Source organism: Hermetia illucens, chromosome 2, assembly GCF_905115235.1.
Source record: "Hermetia illucens chromosome 2, iHerIll2.2.curated.20191125, whole genome shotgun sequence".
Taxonomy (NCBI): domain Eukaryota; kingdom Metazoa; phylum Arthropoda; class Insecta; order Diptera; family Stratiomyidae; genus Hermetia; species Hermetia illucens.
The window spans coordinates 33679175-33697048 of NC_051850.1; the positions used below are offsets into that span (position 1 = coordinate 33679175).

Below are 17874 nucleotides of genomic sequence, written 5' to 3' on the forward strand. Positions count from 1 at the left end.
AATGTTAGAACTGCTCATCAAGTTGGCCATATAGCCAGCAATAGCACAACTCCTATGACAAAAAGAGTCAGAACAAATTAATGGATTTAGCGGGGTAACAAACTAGAAAAATTCGTCGAACTACACTTTTAAGACACATGTTGAAAAGCGTCAATTCGTGACTAGTGCTTCGGCTATTCCAGGAAATAAAAACACACAAAAAATGGGCTACATATTCAAATGTTGTACAGAAACACATCTCCAATTGCTCTTAATTTTGAAGATGATTCTTTACTATCTTTGCAAAGGAGAAAAACAGTTAATTCCAAACGGTATTACTGAATTATTATTTAATTATTTAATTTTATTTTTAATACACTGCAATCTATTGTAAAAACGTGCTTTTTCAAATTAGATAAATAGTTATAAGTAGTTATAAGATATTTTAATATTTTTCTGATGTTGAAGTATCAATGCATTCCTGATATCTTCCCCTTTGAATGCGATCAATCAAGATTTCTACAAATAATATCAAAACTGACACACCTATGCCAACCAGTACAATAAAAAATATGGGAGCAGCATATCTAAAGCTAACACTGCGTATTACATTTTGCGCCATACATGGTAGTTGCCTTTTAAACCAGTACCGTTGATGCCTGGACACGTGGCCTGTTTCCATCATCCAAATATATCTGGAAGGTAAAAACTCGCTGCTCAATGAATTCTCATTGAAGAAGACAATGGTAACCTCACTTCGTTTTAAAAGCATCCCTGTATGGCGACCCTCTCTTCAGGAGGATGGCAAGTGATTTCTGAGACATGAGGTCTACCATATTTACATCACAAACTTCGTCAGGTGTGTAATACTTGTCCATGAATATATATGCAACGGAAACTTCACAATGATAGGCGAACCTCCGATTTCGGGTTTCCTGAATTCCTTCATCTGCTGGTAACCAAACAGTTTCCTCATCCTTTAAAGGTTTTATTTTCTTTTTAATGAAATATGAAATTTCCGGTTCTTGGTAATTCTAGAAAGTATAGAAAATACAATCAAATCATTGGTCTTCCAGTTCCTTCAATATTTTACTAGATAAGCTCGTGTGAAGGGTATATCATCCAATCCTACTTTCAAGTTGCTGTCAGCTAGCTGCCTTAACGTCTTGATATCAGATTTGACTGGTGGTCCTAAGAGAAATGCCACGATTGACGAGGTATAGTAATTGTAAAGTAGGTAGCTTGCAATTAGAAAGAACACGCATGATAGCCTTCCACCTAGAGTTCTTGGTATGATTAGAGAACTTTGCTGACAAATGGTACCAAAACTGCTTAACATCGTAGAGAAAAACGATGGAGCCGATGTGCGGCCATGATGCAATCTTCTTTCCAGGATTAGAACCTCTCGTAACCCAAAACTAAAAACAGTAAGTACGACGATGACACAAATCCACACGGTGCAATGGAATGGTTTTGCAAGACGATTGACACTTATCTCAGAGTTATGGTATGCCAGAAAAAAGAAAGTAGTACGAATTTTAGCTGCTTCAAAAACAACCCAAATGTTTTCAAGCCGTGGTGCATCCATTGCATAGAGGCATGTACTTTGATCCACCCGGTCGTCTCGAATTTCACCAAGCGCCCCTCCAGTCGACCAAGTTTCTGACCACATATTGTTGAAGACCCAAGTGATACTTACAACAGAAGTTGAAGCATTAATTATCAAGATTCCTTTTGTAACTGATTCAAGATACTCACTTATAGCCAAATATATCTCTTAAAAGCATACCCAACCGAAATCCAAACCTCGGAACATAATTTAGATGTAGTTCGTCTGAAGTCTTCATAAATCCAAGAGTTACCTCCTTCGGCTGATTCATATCGATTCCAGCTAACTGAAAAATATTTCACTGTTAATAATAGATAAAAAATATCGAAGAGTATGGGTGCATACCACATATGAAATTCGCATGGTGAGATCTGACATGGTGGCTCGATTTTGGAAAAAGGATACTGAACGAAGATTGGATCTACGGACAACCTTACACGGCGAATATTGTCCAGAGCCTTTCCCTATTGAACAATTAAGGGTTCGGTCAAAAGTCACGTTCAAGAGCCCTCCAAGTGCTTTTCCGTTGTTATAAACATCGTAGAGATTGAATAAGGCCGAGTGGTTACCAAGTAACTCAAACGACCTTGCATATGTTATATGAGCGTCAACACTTAGATTGGTATCCCGTAAACCTCCAAGTATGCGATTGGTCGTATTTTCAAAAATGAGCCAAAACCGTGATATAGTGAAACATTTTTGCTGTGAAAACTATATACAGAGGAGAACATTGTTAGGTATCCTGAACCAAATTTATTTTCGTAGAGCTTTTTTCTGAAAATGTTCTTCTAGAAAAAGGTTGAAAAAGATCTTTATAATTTGAATAAATCATTGGTTTAAGCGGGTTTAAAGTCCCAGCCTTTTCCTCTCTTCAGTGTGTTGGTTTGACCTCACCGTGTTACGGAGGGCTATGGCACGGTGGACCTCCTAACAATCCCCATACTCGTGGGAATCAAATGAATAACATCACGAAAATAAAGAAAACGACAATAAAACAAGCGTACCGCGCACCTCTGGTTATTCAGGCGGAGGCACATCTCCGAAATACAAAAGCACGTCTAATATAAACATATCAGACGTCAGGAACGAGACAAGTATCAGTGGTACAGGTGCTAAATGGTAGCTCCGTTACCTGGAGGAAGGCCTAAAATCAGAAGAAGCCTCCAGAAGGCTAGGGACAGACCTAAGCCATCTTTATCAGAGCCAAGAAAGAGGGGAGCAGCGGGGATTAGCCTCCACGAGGAGAATGCTCCCATAAAATCCAAACCTGAACCCAAGAGGGGGGAAACCCGGGTAGGTCAGGGGTGAAGGCCGGCATCAGGAAGCCCACGATTAGCAATGCAGGAGCTGTCAAGGGCATTCGACTGACCATACGCCAAAAACGTTTCTCGAGCAAATACTCACTTGTGAGTAAGAGCAAACTATCGAAAACCTTGTCATCAGGCAGATGTGCAATGGATGGACTGCGAAATTTGCGTTCACCGGGACACACTTTGAACCAGGTCACATACTGGTGGACTGTGCTACGGAAAACACTGCAAAGTGGCTTAGAACCATAGTTCCTAAATTGCCAAGCTGGGAAGGAGAAGAACTGTTAATATGTGCTGGGGATGATATACCGGGAGCTGAGATGGTGACAGCATTTCTCCCGAAAGCCGCAACAATTGAGACGAAAGATCTCATAGAGCTGTTAATCATTCAGAATGAGGATCTCCATACACGGTTATGGACATTCTTCAGAAGCAAGACGGAGGGCAAGAATACACTCTCCACGATCGGGGTAGATGACCTATCCCTGGAGAGGTTAGATATTGGCTTCTTTTTGTAGTTAAGCCTAATTTTATAGACCAGTAGCTTACTCCAAACTACAATTTTATTTTATAGCGTACATATATATTTCGGGGGCAACTTACCACCTTCATCATTACAAAGCTACTTCCTATCCCTGAAGGCAATGGAACGTTGGAGTTGCCACATCAATTATTTGGCAACATACCTGTGCACGTGCACAGGGAAAAGCTCGGACACCTCAGAGCAGACACCGAGTGGGAAACTTACCGAGGTCCCCGAAGAAATCTCGGAAGTCATAGAGGCGGAATAAACTGGATCAATCAGGGAAGTAGACATGCTGCTTAGTGAAGAACGAAAGCTAGACCCCCTAGACCTAGATCTTCTAAGGCTTAAGGTGGACAGCAACGCACAGAAAAGCACCTTGTTGGCGAAGCAGGGTGATACTCCGACACTGAAGAAGAGCTCTCAACAATAACGGTGCCAATGGCCAGCAATAAGAAGGATCAGATAAACCTCCATTATGCGAAAGGTGGGTGCAAAGGCACTTGCCAAAGAGGAATAGTGCTGGCTCAGGAGCCCTGAGTGTACCGAGTGCGTTTCGCGGACTTCAAGGAAAAAGCATGCAGGTAATTTTGGACTCCCCTTGTGAAAAACTACGAGCTTGAATAATTCTTAAACGTAATTTAGGATATACACATATATCTTTCAGAGTTCCTGACCGGGGCTATCCAAGCCTCACTGGACGCCAGGAGTAGCACACGAGAGACAGTCGTGACATCGGACTACTTCAAAGGAGACGATATCCGGGTCCAAGCGGAGCTAGTCGCTATACTGGTGAAGTACTATGTGAAGAGAGCGTTACCACTTCTCCTCCTCTACGATGCCAGCACTCATCGTAAAGTCTGGGGAAGCAGCGACCCCTTCTTAAATTTATTATTATTAATAAGCTAGAAATATCTAACGTGACCAGCGCTAGGCAAAGGGTACTAGATATATTTGTAGAAAATATTCTAATGATCGGCTTAGTCGGAGGATGATATGCCGGAGCACAGAATAATCAGATTCGACATTGAGGGCAACTTCGAAATAAAAAGAATAATAAGAAATCCCAGGAGAATGGATTGGGAATCCTATACAACGCACCTGAGAAAAAACATGGCTCACCTTCAGGGGCGACATCAGGAACGAAATGGAACTAGAAACAGTAGTCGAATACCTCAACATAGTCTTCATTGACGCATATGACGCCAGCTGTCCGACTAAGATAGTTAAGTCATGAAAGGTGGTGAAATAGGAACTTAGTCAGAATGAGAACAGAGATACGAAAACTCTTCAACCGGGCAAAACAAACCAAGGCCTGGCCTAGGTACAGAAATGCACTGAGTCGGTATAGCGACGCGATCAGGAAAACAAAACGGAACAGCTCCGGGGAATTCACAGCACATTTCCCGAGAATGAGGAGGACAGAGGGTACCTGCTTCTCAGAACTCATTTCCTACCCCACGGCTAAAGGCGACAACATTCTACTTGACACCCCCAACAACAAATAAAAGCGAGAACTGGAAACTAGCAAACGAGGCATGCTCGGAAGCTAGGGTAAGGCGGGCAGTGAGAGCTTTTAAACCAACGAAATCACCCGCAGTAGATGGCATCTTCCCAGCACTACTTCAGAGAGACCTAGAAATCATCTTAGGGTCTCTTCTGAGAGTGGTGAGGAGCAGTACAGCCCTGGTATATATACCAAGGGCATGAAGGCGACCAAACGTGGTTTTTGTTTCGAGAGCGAGTAAAAAGGATCCTTTTCACCCTAAATCGTTCAGATCAATGTGCCTAAAACATCATTCGTACTCAAGACGGTGGGGAAGGTCATAGACAACTACATTAGAACTAACGTTCTAAAGCGTAATACCCTACATCAGTTCAGTACACTTACCGGGAAGGACGGCCAACTGAAACTGTTCTGTATCAGCTTACAGATGTACTACGGGATGCTATAGAAACAAAAGAAATAGCACTGTGCGCGTTTTTGGATGTCGAAGACACATTCGATAACGCATCGCATACAAAGATACAATATGCCCTAATCCACAATGAGTAGGAAACACCCTAGCTTTCTGGGGGCAATGGACAAAAAGTTAGAGAGTAGGAAAATAGAAGTACCGACAGGTTAAAATTCTATTGTCATGACTACTAATCAAGGTTGTCCACAGGGCAGGGTACCATAACCGCATATGTGGAGTATGGTAGTGGATGAACTCCTGGACGAGCTAACAAACGCTGGAATACAGGTTACGCGGACGACACTGTTTTAATCTGTAGGGGCAAATATAAGGATACCCTCTTTGATAGAATCCAAACTGGATTAAGGGTTACTAGTGCCTAGTGCAGAAAGGCGGAGTTGCATATCAATCCAGCCAAAACCACAATAGTACCATTCATTAGGAAATGGAGGTGAAATGAGAAACAGAGGACAAATATTTGGGAATGACGCTAAACCAAAAATTACTCTGGAAGACACATGTCGGAAACACTTCTCGGAAGTCTACAAAGGCACTGGTGACTTGCAGGTCCATAGCAGGAAACAAGTCGGGAAACCGGAAGTTGGGCGCTTCAGGTATGAAAGATTTTATTTGCTTCTTCTGTGAGTATATTTAAGTGTAGAACTATCCCATTTGTATTTCATGTCAATCGGTATAGTCGTTTCTGAGAAAAATGCGTGTGACAGGCAGACAGACAGACAATGGTACGTTGTTTCCGCCGGTGTCCCGTAGGGCTCCGTATTGGGCCCAATTCTGTGGAACATTATGTACATTGATGTACTTAATCTTCCCCTTCCTGAGGAAGCCACAGTGGTGGGTTACGCTGACGACATAGCGCTGGTCGTTGTCGCAAAGCATCTCGAAGATACTGAGTTATACTCAAGCGAGGCAATCAGTGCAGTTAAATGTTGGTTAGCGAGATCTGGTCTGACACTTGCGGGGGAAACAAAGAAAGCGGTCCTCATCATCAAGCGCCGGAAGAGAAATTACGCCTGTGTTAGAATCGGGAATCACATTATCACTTCCAAGCCGACCATCAAATACTTGGGGGTGGTGATAAACAGGAAGCTCAGTTATAAGCAAAGTATGTTTGTGATAAATCATCCACTGCTAGTATGGCTTTCGGCCCTGGATAATGCCGAACGTGGGAGGCCACGGCATACCTCTAGGCTGCTTATAGCCAGAGTGGTGACCTCAATCATGCTCTATGCGACCCCAGTTTGGAGAGAGGCGTTGCGGATGTCAGCTAACACTAGCAAACTGAATGCAGTCTACAGGAGACAGTCCTGAGGGTATGCTCTGCCTTCAGGTCTATCTCAGATGCTGCAACATTCGTCATCTCTGGAATTGCCAATTGACATCTTGGCAGATGAGATAGCGAATATATACAATGGGAAGCTAATCTCTCCTTATTGCAGACGCAGAGCGCTGAGAGGGAGCGATCCATAAATAGATGGCAAGAGCGGTGGGAATGCTCGGGAAAGGGTCAGTGGACTCACAGGCTCATTCCTGCCATCAAGGAGTGGTTGAAGAGACGACACGGTGAGATTAATTATAATCTCAGCCAGTTTCTCACGAGGCATGGAGGATATAGCCAATACCTGCACAGGTTCAAATTGGAGGCCTCACCCGATTGTCCAAATTGCGATGGAGTCCCAGAGGACCCAGAGCTTGTATTTTTCTACTGTCTGAGATTTGTGGAAGAAAGGAGGAATCTAGAGGAGACTCTAGGAGAGGCGCTGGTACCAGAAAATTTGGTGACGAAAATGGTAGCACAACAAGTGAATTGAAATGCGGTTAACTGTGTGATCGCATCTATCCAAAACAAACTGCGAAAGGCAGAGGAGAGGAGAAAAGCTCGGTTACGTGCGCCGGGTATAGAAGAAAGGTGACTAAGCTAGAGTGAGCTGACTCCGCCCCGTGATGTAATACCTTATGGTGGTTCCGCGGGCCGGGAAGGAGTCGGGGGTGGTTTTAGTGGATAAAAATCCCACACAATGGTGTGTCCAGACCAGTGTATTTTGAAGATTTCCACCTCCTCAAAAAAAAACGGACAGACAGACAGACTTTGAATCGATTTTAATTTAATTTTGATTTGATTTTTAAGGTTTTCTTCGGCATATGGTGGGTTTCGTCCCCCTTCAAATAAAACACAAACAAGCCGCAGACATTAACATATTTAGTCAACCACGTGGCCTAACACTATCCATTTTCCATAATACGTACTAAAGATTAGATATTGTGCATCAAAAACGGAATGTTACTTATCCAAGAATCGTGTTTGAAAGAGTCTAATTTTAATTTTTACCTGTTTCAAAGCCTGTGGTGCGTCCAGGCACGAATAATCAAAAACGAATCCTTCTCTTGCGCCCGATCCATACTGGCACAAATTCTGAATATCTTTGATGTAATCATTCGCAGACAAGCGGATATGTCGGACGAAAATCCATTCTGAACTTGTCAAATTTGTGAAAACGAAGCGATCTGTAAATTTAACATACGAAATGATGTCCAGGACCCAGAAAAAGCACTGAATTGAATATTTATTGAAATTTTTTTTAATTTGATAGAATTTATCGAATCAGCCAACAACTCCCAAGTTGTCAGTCTGAGGGAATGTCAAGCTTTTCCTACCTAAATTAATGGGCAGAATATTAACAAGTCGGCAAACTAGAAGCTGGACGCTTCAGGTATGAAAGGTTTTGTGTATTTACTTTATAAAAACATTTGAGTGTGAATTTGTCCCATTAATATACGCGTATACAATATTATGTGAGAATATCCACTTTCGGGTGATATTAACATACAAAATCTTGAATTTCCAAAGAAGTGACAACTTTGACCTATTATAACTTTGTTAGTTATAGTGCGATTTCCACCAAACATTGTCTACATTGCTGCAACATTTCGTGGTGCTAGGATCAACTTAAGGGGGGTTCTGCGGCCAATTACTGAAAATTATAGTAAAATACTATTATTAACTTTATTTGAAGGGATATCGGTATGGAAGGTATTTCGGAGCCTAGCCACCTCTTGATTTTTTTCAGATTTTTCGGAAGGGCAGTTTGTGAGAATGGTCCCGTTAAATAAATGATCACTTTCGACCCCCCGAACTCCCCGCGTTTCCAACAAATGTCAAAATTAAAACCAGCTTCGGAAAGTACTAACCGAGGCATTTCATTTGATATCCCACATGAATATATTTGGTGAAGAAAAAATGTACACCTCCCTTTTGCATGTATGGGGACCACCTTTTAAATTCGACGTAACAGGATGTAACTTACTGTATGCGTGGTGTCACTCGCTTTTACAGTCTCGGCTCGGCTCTCAAAGCAGCAGCCAAAATAGCTCCAAATATGTTTGCCGAGGCGTTCACCACATGCCTTAAGGAAGAAGCATTTCCTACACAATGAAAGATGCAGAAATTAATACTAGTCCCCAAGCCAAACAAACCTTTGGAGGAAGCTTCGTCCAACAGGCCGATATGCCTCCTAAATAATACTGGCAAACTATTTGAACGAGTAATCTATAACAGATTACTTGCAATTACCGAAAAGGATCGCGGTCTCTTCGAAAATCAGTTCGGTTTTCGAAAGAGGAGGTCTACAACGGATGCAGTTGTCCTAGAAGCTAACACAACTAAGACCACACTTGACGAGGGAAAATATTGTGCAGTGATTACACTTGGTGTGAAGAACGCCTTCAATTCCACTAGATGGAGCAAGATACTTGAGTCCCTAATCAACTTAGGCGTGGCGAAGTACCTGATGCGTATCGTTGCCGACTTCCTAATAGATAGGATTCTGTGCTTCGAATCAGATGAAGGAATGAAATTATACCAAACGACATACAGAGTACCGCAAGAGTCCGTCCTAGGGCCGCTCTTGTGGATTATTATGTATAACGGAGTACTGACGCTAGACTAGATATTGGTGTGACGGTTGTTGCACGCCTTCTCGAAGAAGTCGAGCTTTATGCAAATGAAGCAGTCTATGAGATTAAATCCTGCTTAGAGAATGCTGGTCTACAGCTCGCAGAGCATAAGATGGAAGTAGTACTTATTACTAGGCGGAGAAAGTGCACTTCCATGATGATCAAAGTTGGAACGCAAACGATTCATTCCAAGCCTGCGCTTACGTAGTTAGACGTAATGATTGACCAGAGGTTAAAATTCAGATTGCATGTGGAGGGTGCAGGTTGCGAGAATGCTGCCAAATATAGGTGGCCCAATACCGAGCTGTCGACTACTAATTTCAAAAGTGGTCAGTTCGATCCTACTGTATGCAACCCCAGGTGCTGAGAGGTGGCGGTAAGGAAAACGGGGCGGCAGTCCGCCCTTCCAAACCAAAACCAAGTGACCGAGGAGAACCTCCATAGTGGTGGCACCGGGAGACGCTATACTCACTTTCGTTTGCCGGCCGTGATGCAGTAGGTGAATGCTCCAAAGGCCTAATCAGGGCGATCAGACCCGAGTCTGCACGGGGATTCATCTGAAGTTGCAAATTGGTCACGAAACCTTACCAGGGGTATACTGGTACCGTGGGAACCGGGATAGCTCGTCGACTCTCATACTTCGGGTGAACTCCCGTTGTATGTGAGTACAGCTCGGTTATTTGCGGTAGACCCCTAGTGGGAGTTTCATGGGGGTTGTGGTTATGCTCAAGCAAGAAGAGACCTTCGGGCCTCGGCGTGGTGTTGCGTTTCAACACGGGTGCCGTACTCCTTAGTTCGGTAGAGATTTAGGTATGTCTTGCATCCACCAGTATGATTGCTTAGCCATGCACTTGGTATAGACTGGTACCGTTGTTGCTTATCTCAGCGGGGCTCTGATTGTGGTCCCAAAATCAATCCGTGTCTTAAGAAGACCGTGGGATTAAGTCGCAAGACAGCTGCTCACGTTAAACCCTCAAAGACTTAACTGTATGCTGCCCCGGTATGGGCAAATGCATTGAAAAATATAGCAAATAAGAGAAAGATTGGAGCTGCGTATCGCATAAGTGTACTCCGAACATGTTGCGCTTACAGAACAATATCCAATAAAGCAGCTTGCGTGATAGTAGGAATGGTTCGGATTGAAATTGTGGCGAAAGAAATACACCGACTTAACGATCGAACGTATCTCACCGGAGAATCCCCTGCGCGTCGGCGACAGTTTGCTGAAACTGTTGCGGAATGGCAAGAGAAGTGGGACGAATCAGAAAAAGGCCGCTGGACTCATAAAATCATATGGGATATCCGGAAATGGATCGAGCGACCCCACGGCGAAGTAGGTTTCGACCTAACTCAATTCTTGAGCGGACACGGAGGCTATCGGGTATATCTGTACCGATTTGGGCGTGATGATTCGCCATATTGCCCAAAGTGCCCAAATATTGCAGAGGACGGAGAACACGTTTTTTTTCATTGCCCCAGATTCGTAGCCCAAATGGGTACATTAGAAGCTAAAACCGGGGAGCACTTTACACCCGAAAATATAATGGAACTTTTAGTGAAAGCAAAGGGGATATGCACCGAAGTCGAAAAGGTGATTGCAGCCATCGGAAAGAAGCTTAGGCAGGAAGAAGTCATCCGAAAGAATGATCGCGAGAGAAACACGAATATTAAGATGAGCGCAGAATAAACTCTGATCCAGCCCCGCGACGTAATACCAAATATGAGTCCCGCGGGGAGAGTCGAAGGAGGTGGTTTTAGTGGGTAAGAGTCCCACATAACCGCGTGGCAAGAGCCTGCGGTAGCTTTTGAACCTTTCCACCTTCCATCGGCAAAACAAACAAAAAAGACAGACAGACAGACAGTAAACCGATTTTAATAAGGTTTTGTTTTACACAACCCTTAAAATCGTCCAACAGTTTGTACATCTAAGTAGCGCATTTTATATCGGCAGCATCACTGAACACAGAACAGTACTATTTCCATAGCGAACCAAAAAATGGGCGGCCTCAAAAAATCATAAGTGAGGATACGGAATTTTTAGAAAATCCCGAGATATGGGTCACTGCCAGAAACCGTACAATCAAGGAGATCAAATAGAAGTACTCCTGTAAATATATATCCTCTTTTAGCTAATAATCTTTATTAAATCACCACGTACTCGTATATATATAGTTTGAAGACGATGTATACCTCTCAAATTCCAGCAATTAACAACATTCAAACGATTCAAATCTAACTTCAAAAAGTAGTAAATAATCAAATTAAAAATAATCTGAATCTCCATTGTATATTTAGGAGAAACTAGAGCACCAAATTTATTGCGGAAATCAACACAACTGCTCCTGACATCAGCGTACTTCACTTATCTATAGAAACACGTCCCGTTGATTGCATCTATAAAATAATCGTGCTGTTTTTACGTAGTCCTTTGCACTCAATGTAGTTTGCAAAACATGCAATCTATCAAAAATATCACCATTAAGTGGATTAAGGTGCATCTAATTTAATGATATTGCAAATGCATTATGGAATTGACATTTTATGGAGAGTTTATTGAAAAGCATTCATCCAATTAAAGTATGTTATACGAGTAGTGTGCATTTTAATAAACATGAGTAGACGTTAAAACAGGATCTATCTTATGGGATTGACATGCGGGGTCTGCGGCTCTTCATTCAAAAGAGGCTTTTTGCCCCCTTTTTTAATCTTTTTAGCTACAGAATCTTCTATGCTATGTGGCGATAAAAAAATGAGCAGAAATTAATTGACTGCAGATTTTCTTTATTATTTAGAATTATAGAAAACAGCGGAACTTTTCTTTGTAAAACCTTCGTAGAAATCTGGGCCGTAAAAGGCCGATATCCGTAAGAATATATTCTAGAAGAGAATCTATCTTAATTGAAAGTTGAATAGTAGTCGTACCTAATCGTTATCTTCTATGATAAAAGAATCTTATAATCCATATGCATTGTAGTGACATTCCCATCATTAACTCTCTTTGTTCAGTGACAAACAGATGAGAGACTCATTTCCTTGTATGCAGCATATTTCCGTTCCGCCTACTTAAATCCCTTCAGCAACTCCATTTCTCTCTTTGCAATTTCCTATTTGCCATTCCGACATCTACTGATTCCAAACTGATAACTCAAAATAATAATAATAACTCCGCCGTCCCAAGCCCGGCTGTGAAAGGAGGAGGTATGGATAGCTTCAGGCTCAATGGCTGTACGCCACGGCAGCGTCTCAGGGGGTAGATGAGGAAAGTGCAGGAACTTTGCAGTCTTGCAGATTACTCACTGAGGAAGCTATCTCAATACCTGGCAGTTAGGCATAAAATGCAGATCCATTCAATGAGAAGAAGGAGAAATTTGAGTTCCGGTACGGATAACCGGCGGGAGTCGTCTGACTTGTTGACTGGAGCGGGCTCCCGTAATGGACAGCACGGCGTCGAAACCGCTAGTCGTGTGACGTTTCGACGTCTAGGCGCCACGACGACCAGGAGCATAGCTCCGCCTGCTGAAGCTGTTTCGCTACAATCTGTGGCGACCATTTCAGCAGGTTCGCGTAGGCAGCGGATGAAATGGACTGAAGAAATGAAGCTCTTCATCATCCGCTCCTACTACGAAATAACGGCGGGGGCGGGGGCGGGTACAACATCTTACCTTCCCTTGTTGCACCAGAGATTCGTCGAGCATTTCCCGCAATTCGCGCACGTAACTGTGCATCGAGTCGCAGACCAGTACCGCTTTACTACTCGCAGCGACACAATCCCGGCCACCATCAGGGAGCGTGTTCGACTTGAGATCATCGGGGAAACTGGTGACCGAGAGTCGATGGTAGTAGAGCCGGCGGCATCAACAACACCACGCTGCACTGCAAGCAACAAGTTCAGTACTCGCCGAAGGACTCTTCTCCACCGTCCAGCTGAGGTTTCCGCTGAGGTTCGGAACGAATTCGAGAGAGCATGTATAGAATTCTCGGATATGGATCCTTTGAATAGGCCAGGTATTCCCAGGCTCAGTGCATCTCCAGAAATCCCGGGAATTCTATCTCAAATCAACGATGAAATTGCATCTCAGCTGTGTGCTGATATGTCACTGCTGCAACTACAATCACTGGTGTATTGTGGTGCAGTTACGGCTATCAGATTGCACGGTCAGAAGATTCACTTTCGTTGTATTGGTTTGAGTGATCGAAGAGATCCACCATGGAAAATTCGTCTGGAACTTCGACGGGACTCACTAAGGCAGGACATTGCTAGACTGCTTCAGATCAGCACTGGCAATGCCCGCAGACGGGTGAAAAATAAAGTGCAGAGGGTTTACAGAAACTATGGCATCCCCAGTGAAGCATCCGTAGTTGAAATTCTGGACACACTAAAACAGAAACTTTCTGTCATATGCAGTCGGTTACGACGAAAGTCACTCCAGACTTGTTCAGAATGCAACACACGCGAGGTTTCCAGATCCCTCAACTAATCCCAACAGAGCGTCCAGACAGTGCAGTTTTCGGTGACGGAAGCGAAAGAGTATTGGGGTGGACTTTGGGGGTTACCCGCCCAGTATGCTGAGTGGATCACCGCCGAAGGCACTCACCATGCCAATACGCCTGGCATAAATTTTGCGGATGCTACCGAAGTTCGACGGGCTATAAACAGCTCGAAGAACTGGAGGGCTCCAGGTTTGGATCGGGTGCAGAATTTCTGGTATAAGAAATTTACCAGCGTATATAGTCGGTTGGCGCGCAGTATAAATGAGGTCCTGAGTCGGCCAGAGGTATTTCCCCTTTTCTCACTGCGGGGATTACCTACCTTATCCCTAAGAAGGACACAATGCAGGACCCCGCAGACACAAGACCGACTACTTGCTTACCAACCCTCTGCAAATTCATTACTTTCATTATTACTGGAAGGATCAGCGCACCTCGAGGAGTCTGCCGAGTTGGATCAAGGGATTGCAACGAGCAATTCATTATCGACTCGGTAGTTGTAGGACAAGCAACTAGAGGCCAAAAAACCTCTTTAGTTACTATATCGATTATGCTAAGGCTCTCGATAGCGTCCCGCATACCTAGCTAACCGATGTCCTACATCTCTATCGCATTGATCCGAAACTAATAAAGTTTATGGCGACAGTCATGGAAAGGTGGCATACCAACTTATCGGTGCGTATATCTGCGGGTGGCAATACCTCAGAGCCCACCCGTATACGGAGGGGCATCTTCCAGTGGGATTCGTTGAGTCCCCTTTGATTTTTTATGGCACTGAACCACCTTCCATGGCTACTGAATGATGCTAGAAGGCATGGTTTTGCAATAAAGTATGGCCTACGTGTTAAGTGCGAACTGACACAATTGACGTACTAAGATGACATCAAGCTGTATGCTAGTACTGACGACCATCTGAGAAGTCTGTTGCGGATAATAGACATGTTGAGCCGTGATATTCGGATGGAGTTTGGACTGGACAAGTGTCGAATCCAAGCCATCCGCGAAGGTCATCTCGAGCCGCATGCCGGACATAGCATTGGTGACCTCCACATCAAAGTTATGACCGAGACAGATTTCTATATGTACCTAGGAATTCTGCAAGGAACTCATGCTCGAGGTGGTGATCTGAATGATGTTATGCTGTTCGAATTCCTGCGACGTGTAGAGCTGGTGCTGAAATCGCGTCTCTCGGAAAATAATGAAATAAGCGCGTTGAATGTATTCGCTATCCCTTCACTGGCTTATGCATTTGGAATATTGCCGGGAAGAAAACTGATTTGGAAAACTTCCAACGGCGAAGAAGAGCAACTATGTCCGAATTCCGAATGCACCATCCAAAGTCTGCCGTGGAACGGATGAACGTGCCTCGTGACATCGGAAGTAGGGGCGTGGTTTTCGTGACGGCACAACATCATCGCCAGGCAAGTCCCTTGCATGCGGCTATCTGTAAGGCAGACTGTGCGCTGAGTCCACTTAACTTGAAGGATCGATCTTTCAATCCTCTGAGTGGGGTGAAGTCAGACCAAGAGCGGATCGATGATGGATCGGTAAACAAGTAAATTGTCTTTGGCAGCCATTTATCGATTTGCATTTACCGAACAGATGGCTGTGTGCTGGGGAGCTCTTTGCTGAGACGGAGGGGTCCAGAACGGTGTTAGAGACGCTGGGCCATGTCATTACTGGCTGTACTGTTATGGCACCGGTGAAATACATCACCAGGCATAATGCTGTATGTAAGGTTATCCATCAAAACCTTGCATACAAGCATGGGATGATCACGGGAACATGTCCGGTTTACCAATATGAGCCGTAAGCAGTACTTGATAGTTCTGATTACAGCATCCATTGGGACCGGCAAGTTCTGACTGATCGCTATACTCTACATAACAAGCCTGACGTACTGTTAATTGACAAAACGGGTCGCTCCGCGTATATAATTAATGTTGCTATCCCCCATAATAGCAACATCGCACACCAACGAGGAGGCATGCACCATAAAGGCACAGTATAGATCAGCAAAAAGGAGACTCCGCAGCGCTATAAATAAAAACAAAGCTCGCGGCTGGCTGACCCTTGTCAACGTGGTGAATGAGCACCTATGGGGACTTGGCTATAAGCTTGTCACATACTAAGTACCGACCAGATGGACCGCATTGTTTCCCAGACATGCTGTACGAGTTGATGTCAATAGCGCGGAAAGCGTCGAGGATTGCCCCCTTTTCACAATGAGAGAACACGAAAAAGCGATTCTCACTATGAAAAACAAGAAGGCCGCAGGTCCTGATGCATCCCGGCGGAAGTTTACAAACTGGTGTTCAGAACGAGGAGATCCACAATGGATGCTATTATGGAGGTCGAAGATGCGGTTTATCGAGCCGAGGCACACAGCTACCTATCTAGACGGATAGTGCTCCTCATAACGCTTGATGCCAGAAATGCTTTCAATTCCGTAAGATGGACGCATATGGTAGGCACATTAGAAAACTTATTCCACGTATTAAGCTATCTCTTGCGGTTATTGAGGGATTATCCGAAAGACCGCTCCCTACTCTATGAGGCGCTAAAGGGCCAAAGGAGGATGAAAATCACGTCCGCAGTAGCACAGGAATCCATCCTAGGAACAGACCTCTGGAACGCTTCTTATGATAGTCTGCTGAGACTCGATATGCCCGAAGAGTCGCGTCTGGTCGGTTATGCAGACGACGTTGCGGCACTTGTTGCTGGACGTACTGTTGAATAAGCGCAAAGCAGACTTGGCATATTGATGCGACGGGTAAGCGGATGGATGACTGCTCACGGTTTCAGTCCTGCGCTGGGAAAAAGCGAAATAGCCTTCTTTACTAGAAAGAGAATTCCGACCCTCCTTCGCATATGGATCGGTGAGTTGACTATAGAGTCAAAACAAGCAGTTAAATATAATACCTTGGTTTAATGCTCGACTTGAAGATGAGCTTCTTCGAGCAAATCAAAGCAACAGCGAATAGGGCTGCAGCTGGCGTCGCGGCCTTGAATCGGCTAATGGCGAATGTTGGGAGCCCTCTATCTACTAGGAGATGTCTCCTTATGGGAGCAACGCAGTCGGTTCTGCTCTATGGTGCGGAGGTAAGGGCTTATGCCCTTGACAAGGAGGTGCATCGTAAGCGCCTTGCTCAAGTGCAGAGACCGGGAACTTTACGAGTGGAGTCTGCTTATCGCACCGTCTCCGAACCGGCTGCGATGGTGATCGCGGGAGTTAAACCCGTTCCAAGGAGCGCAAAGCTATCTAAGGTAAGGGCGAGAACTTAAGAGAGGTTGCCCGCGAACGGCAACGCACTCTCACCAAGTAGCAACTTTCTTGGCAAAATGAGCCAAGGGGCAGATGGACTGCCCGGCTCATCGACAAATTATACCCGTGGTTGAACCGAAGGCACGGTGAGATTGATTACTTCCTTACCCAACTTCTAAGCGGGCATGGAGGTTTCCAGTCTTACCTGGGATTGGGAAGGCGCGATCTCCTGATTCTGTATTCTGCAATGGACTAGCCGACGACGCTGAACACACCTTTTTCTGTTGCGAGAGATAGGACGCTTTCGTCAGCAGCTTTATGTAGCGAGCTCTCCCCAGACAACATTGTCAGAGAGATGCTGAAGAGCGCTGGCAGCTGGAATCGTATTGCGCATTATGTCCTCTTCTTATTACGAAGGAGATTGAATTCGACCGGCGGAGGGATCGGGCGGTAAGGGGTTCCCTGAACTGACAACTCCCTTCCTCCCCTCCCTTCCCGTTGGTGAAAGGAATTCCCTAACTTGAAGGCCCCCAAAGCCGGGAGAGCGGGAGTGCTACCCCGAAGTAATGTGTCAAACGGTTCCAGGCTAGCTCTTTGATGTTAGCGAGATGTTATTTGGTAGTCCGACAGCGTACTCTTGCGGGAGTCCAACACTCTTTACGTAAACGCATTCACCTACCTTACTCCGAAAAAAAAATGACCCGATGAGAGAGAAAACAGATGTCAGAAGTCTGCAAAATTTTACCAGGCCCCTTCGGGACGTGGCCGAT

The 17874-nt window shown here is 44.5% G+C and overlaps 1 protein-coding gene across 1 annotated transcript; it reads right to left on the reverse strand.

The window, feature by feature from the left end:
• Positions 1-424: 424 nt before the first annotated feature.
• Positions 425-11721, reverse strand: LOC119649059 (ionotropic receptor 75a-like). The gene is made up of 7 exons (XM_038051042.1): positions 11542-11721; positions 7727-7902; positions 1934-2299; positions 1738-1874; positions 1073-1673; positions 736-1013; positions 425-674 (listed from the first exon to the last, which is right to left on the reverse strand). Exons 1-7 carry the CDS (start codon positions 11633-11635, stop codon positions 425-427), a joined length of 1902 nt encoding a protein of 633 aa, XP_037906970.1. The 5' UTR covers positions 11636-11721.
• Positions 11722-17874: the final 6153 nt, after the last annotated feature.

Coding starts and splice junctions, on each gene's coding strand:
- LOC119649059 (XM_038051042.1), bottom strand. CDS start 11,635: ATGGAGATTCAGATTATTTTTAATTTGATTATTTACTACTTTTTGAAG. Junction 1,674..1,737: donor AGAGATATATTTGGCTATAA/GTGAGTATCTTG, acceptor TTCTGTTGTAAG/TATCACTTGGGTCTTCAACA. Junction 1,014..1,072: donor CCTTCACACGAGCTTATCTA/GTAAAATATTGA, acceptor TATACTTTCTAG/AATTACCAAGAACCGGAAAT.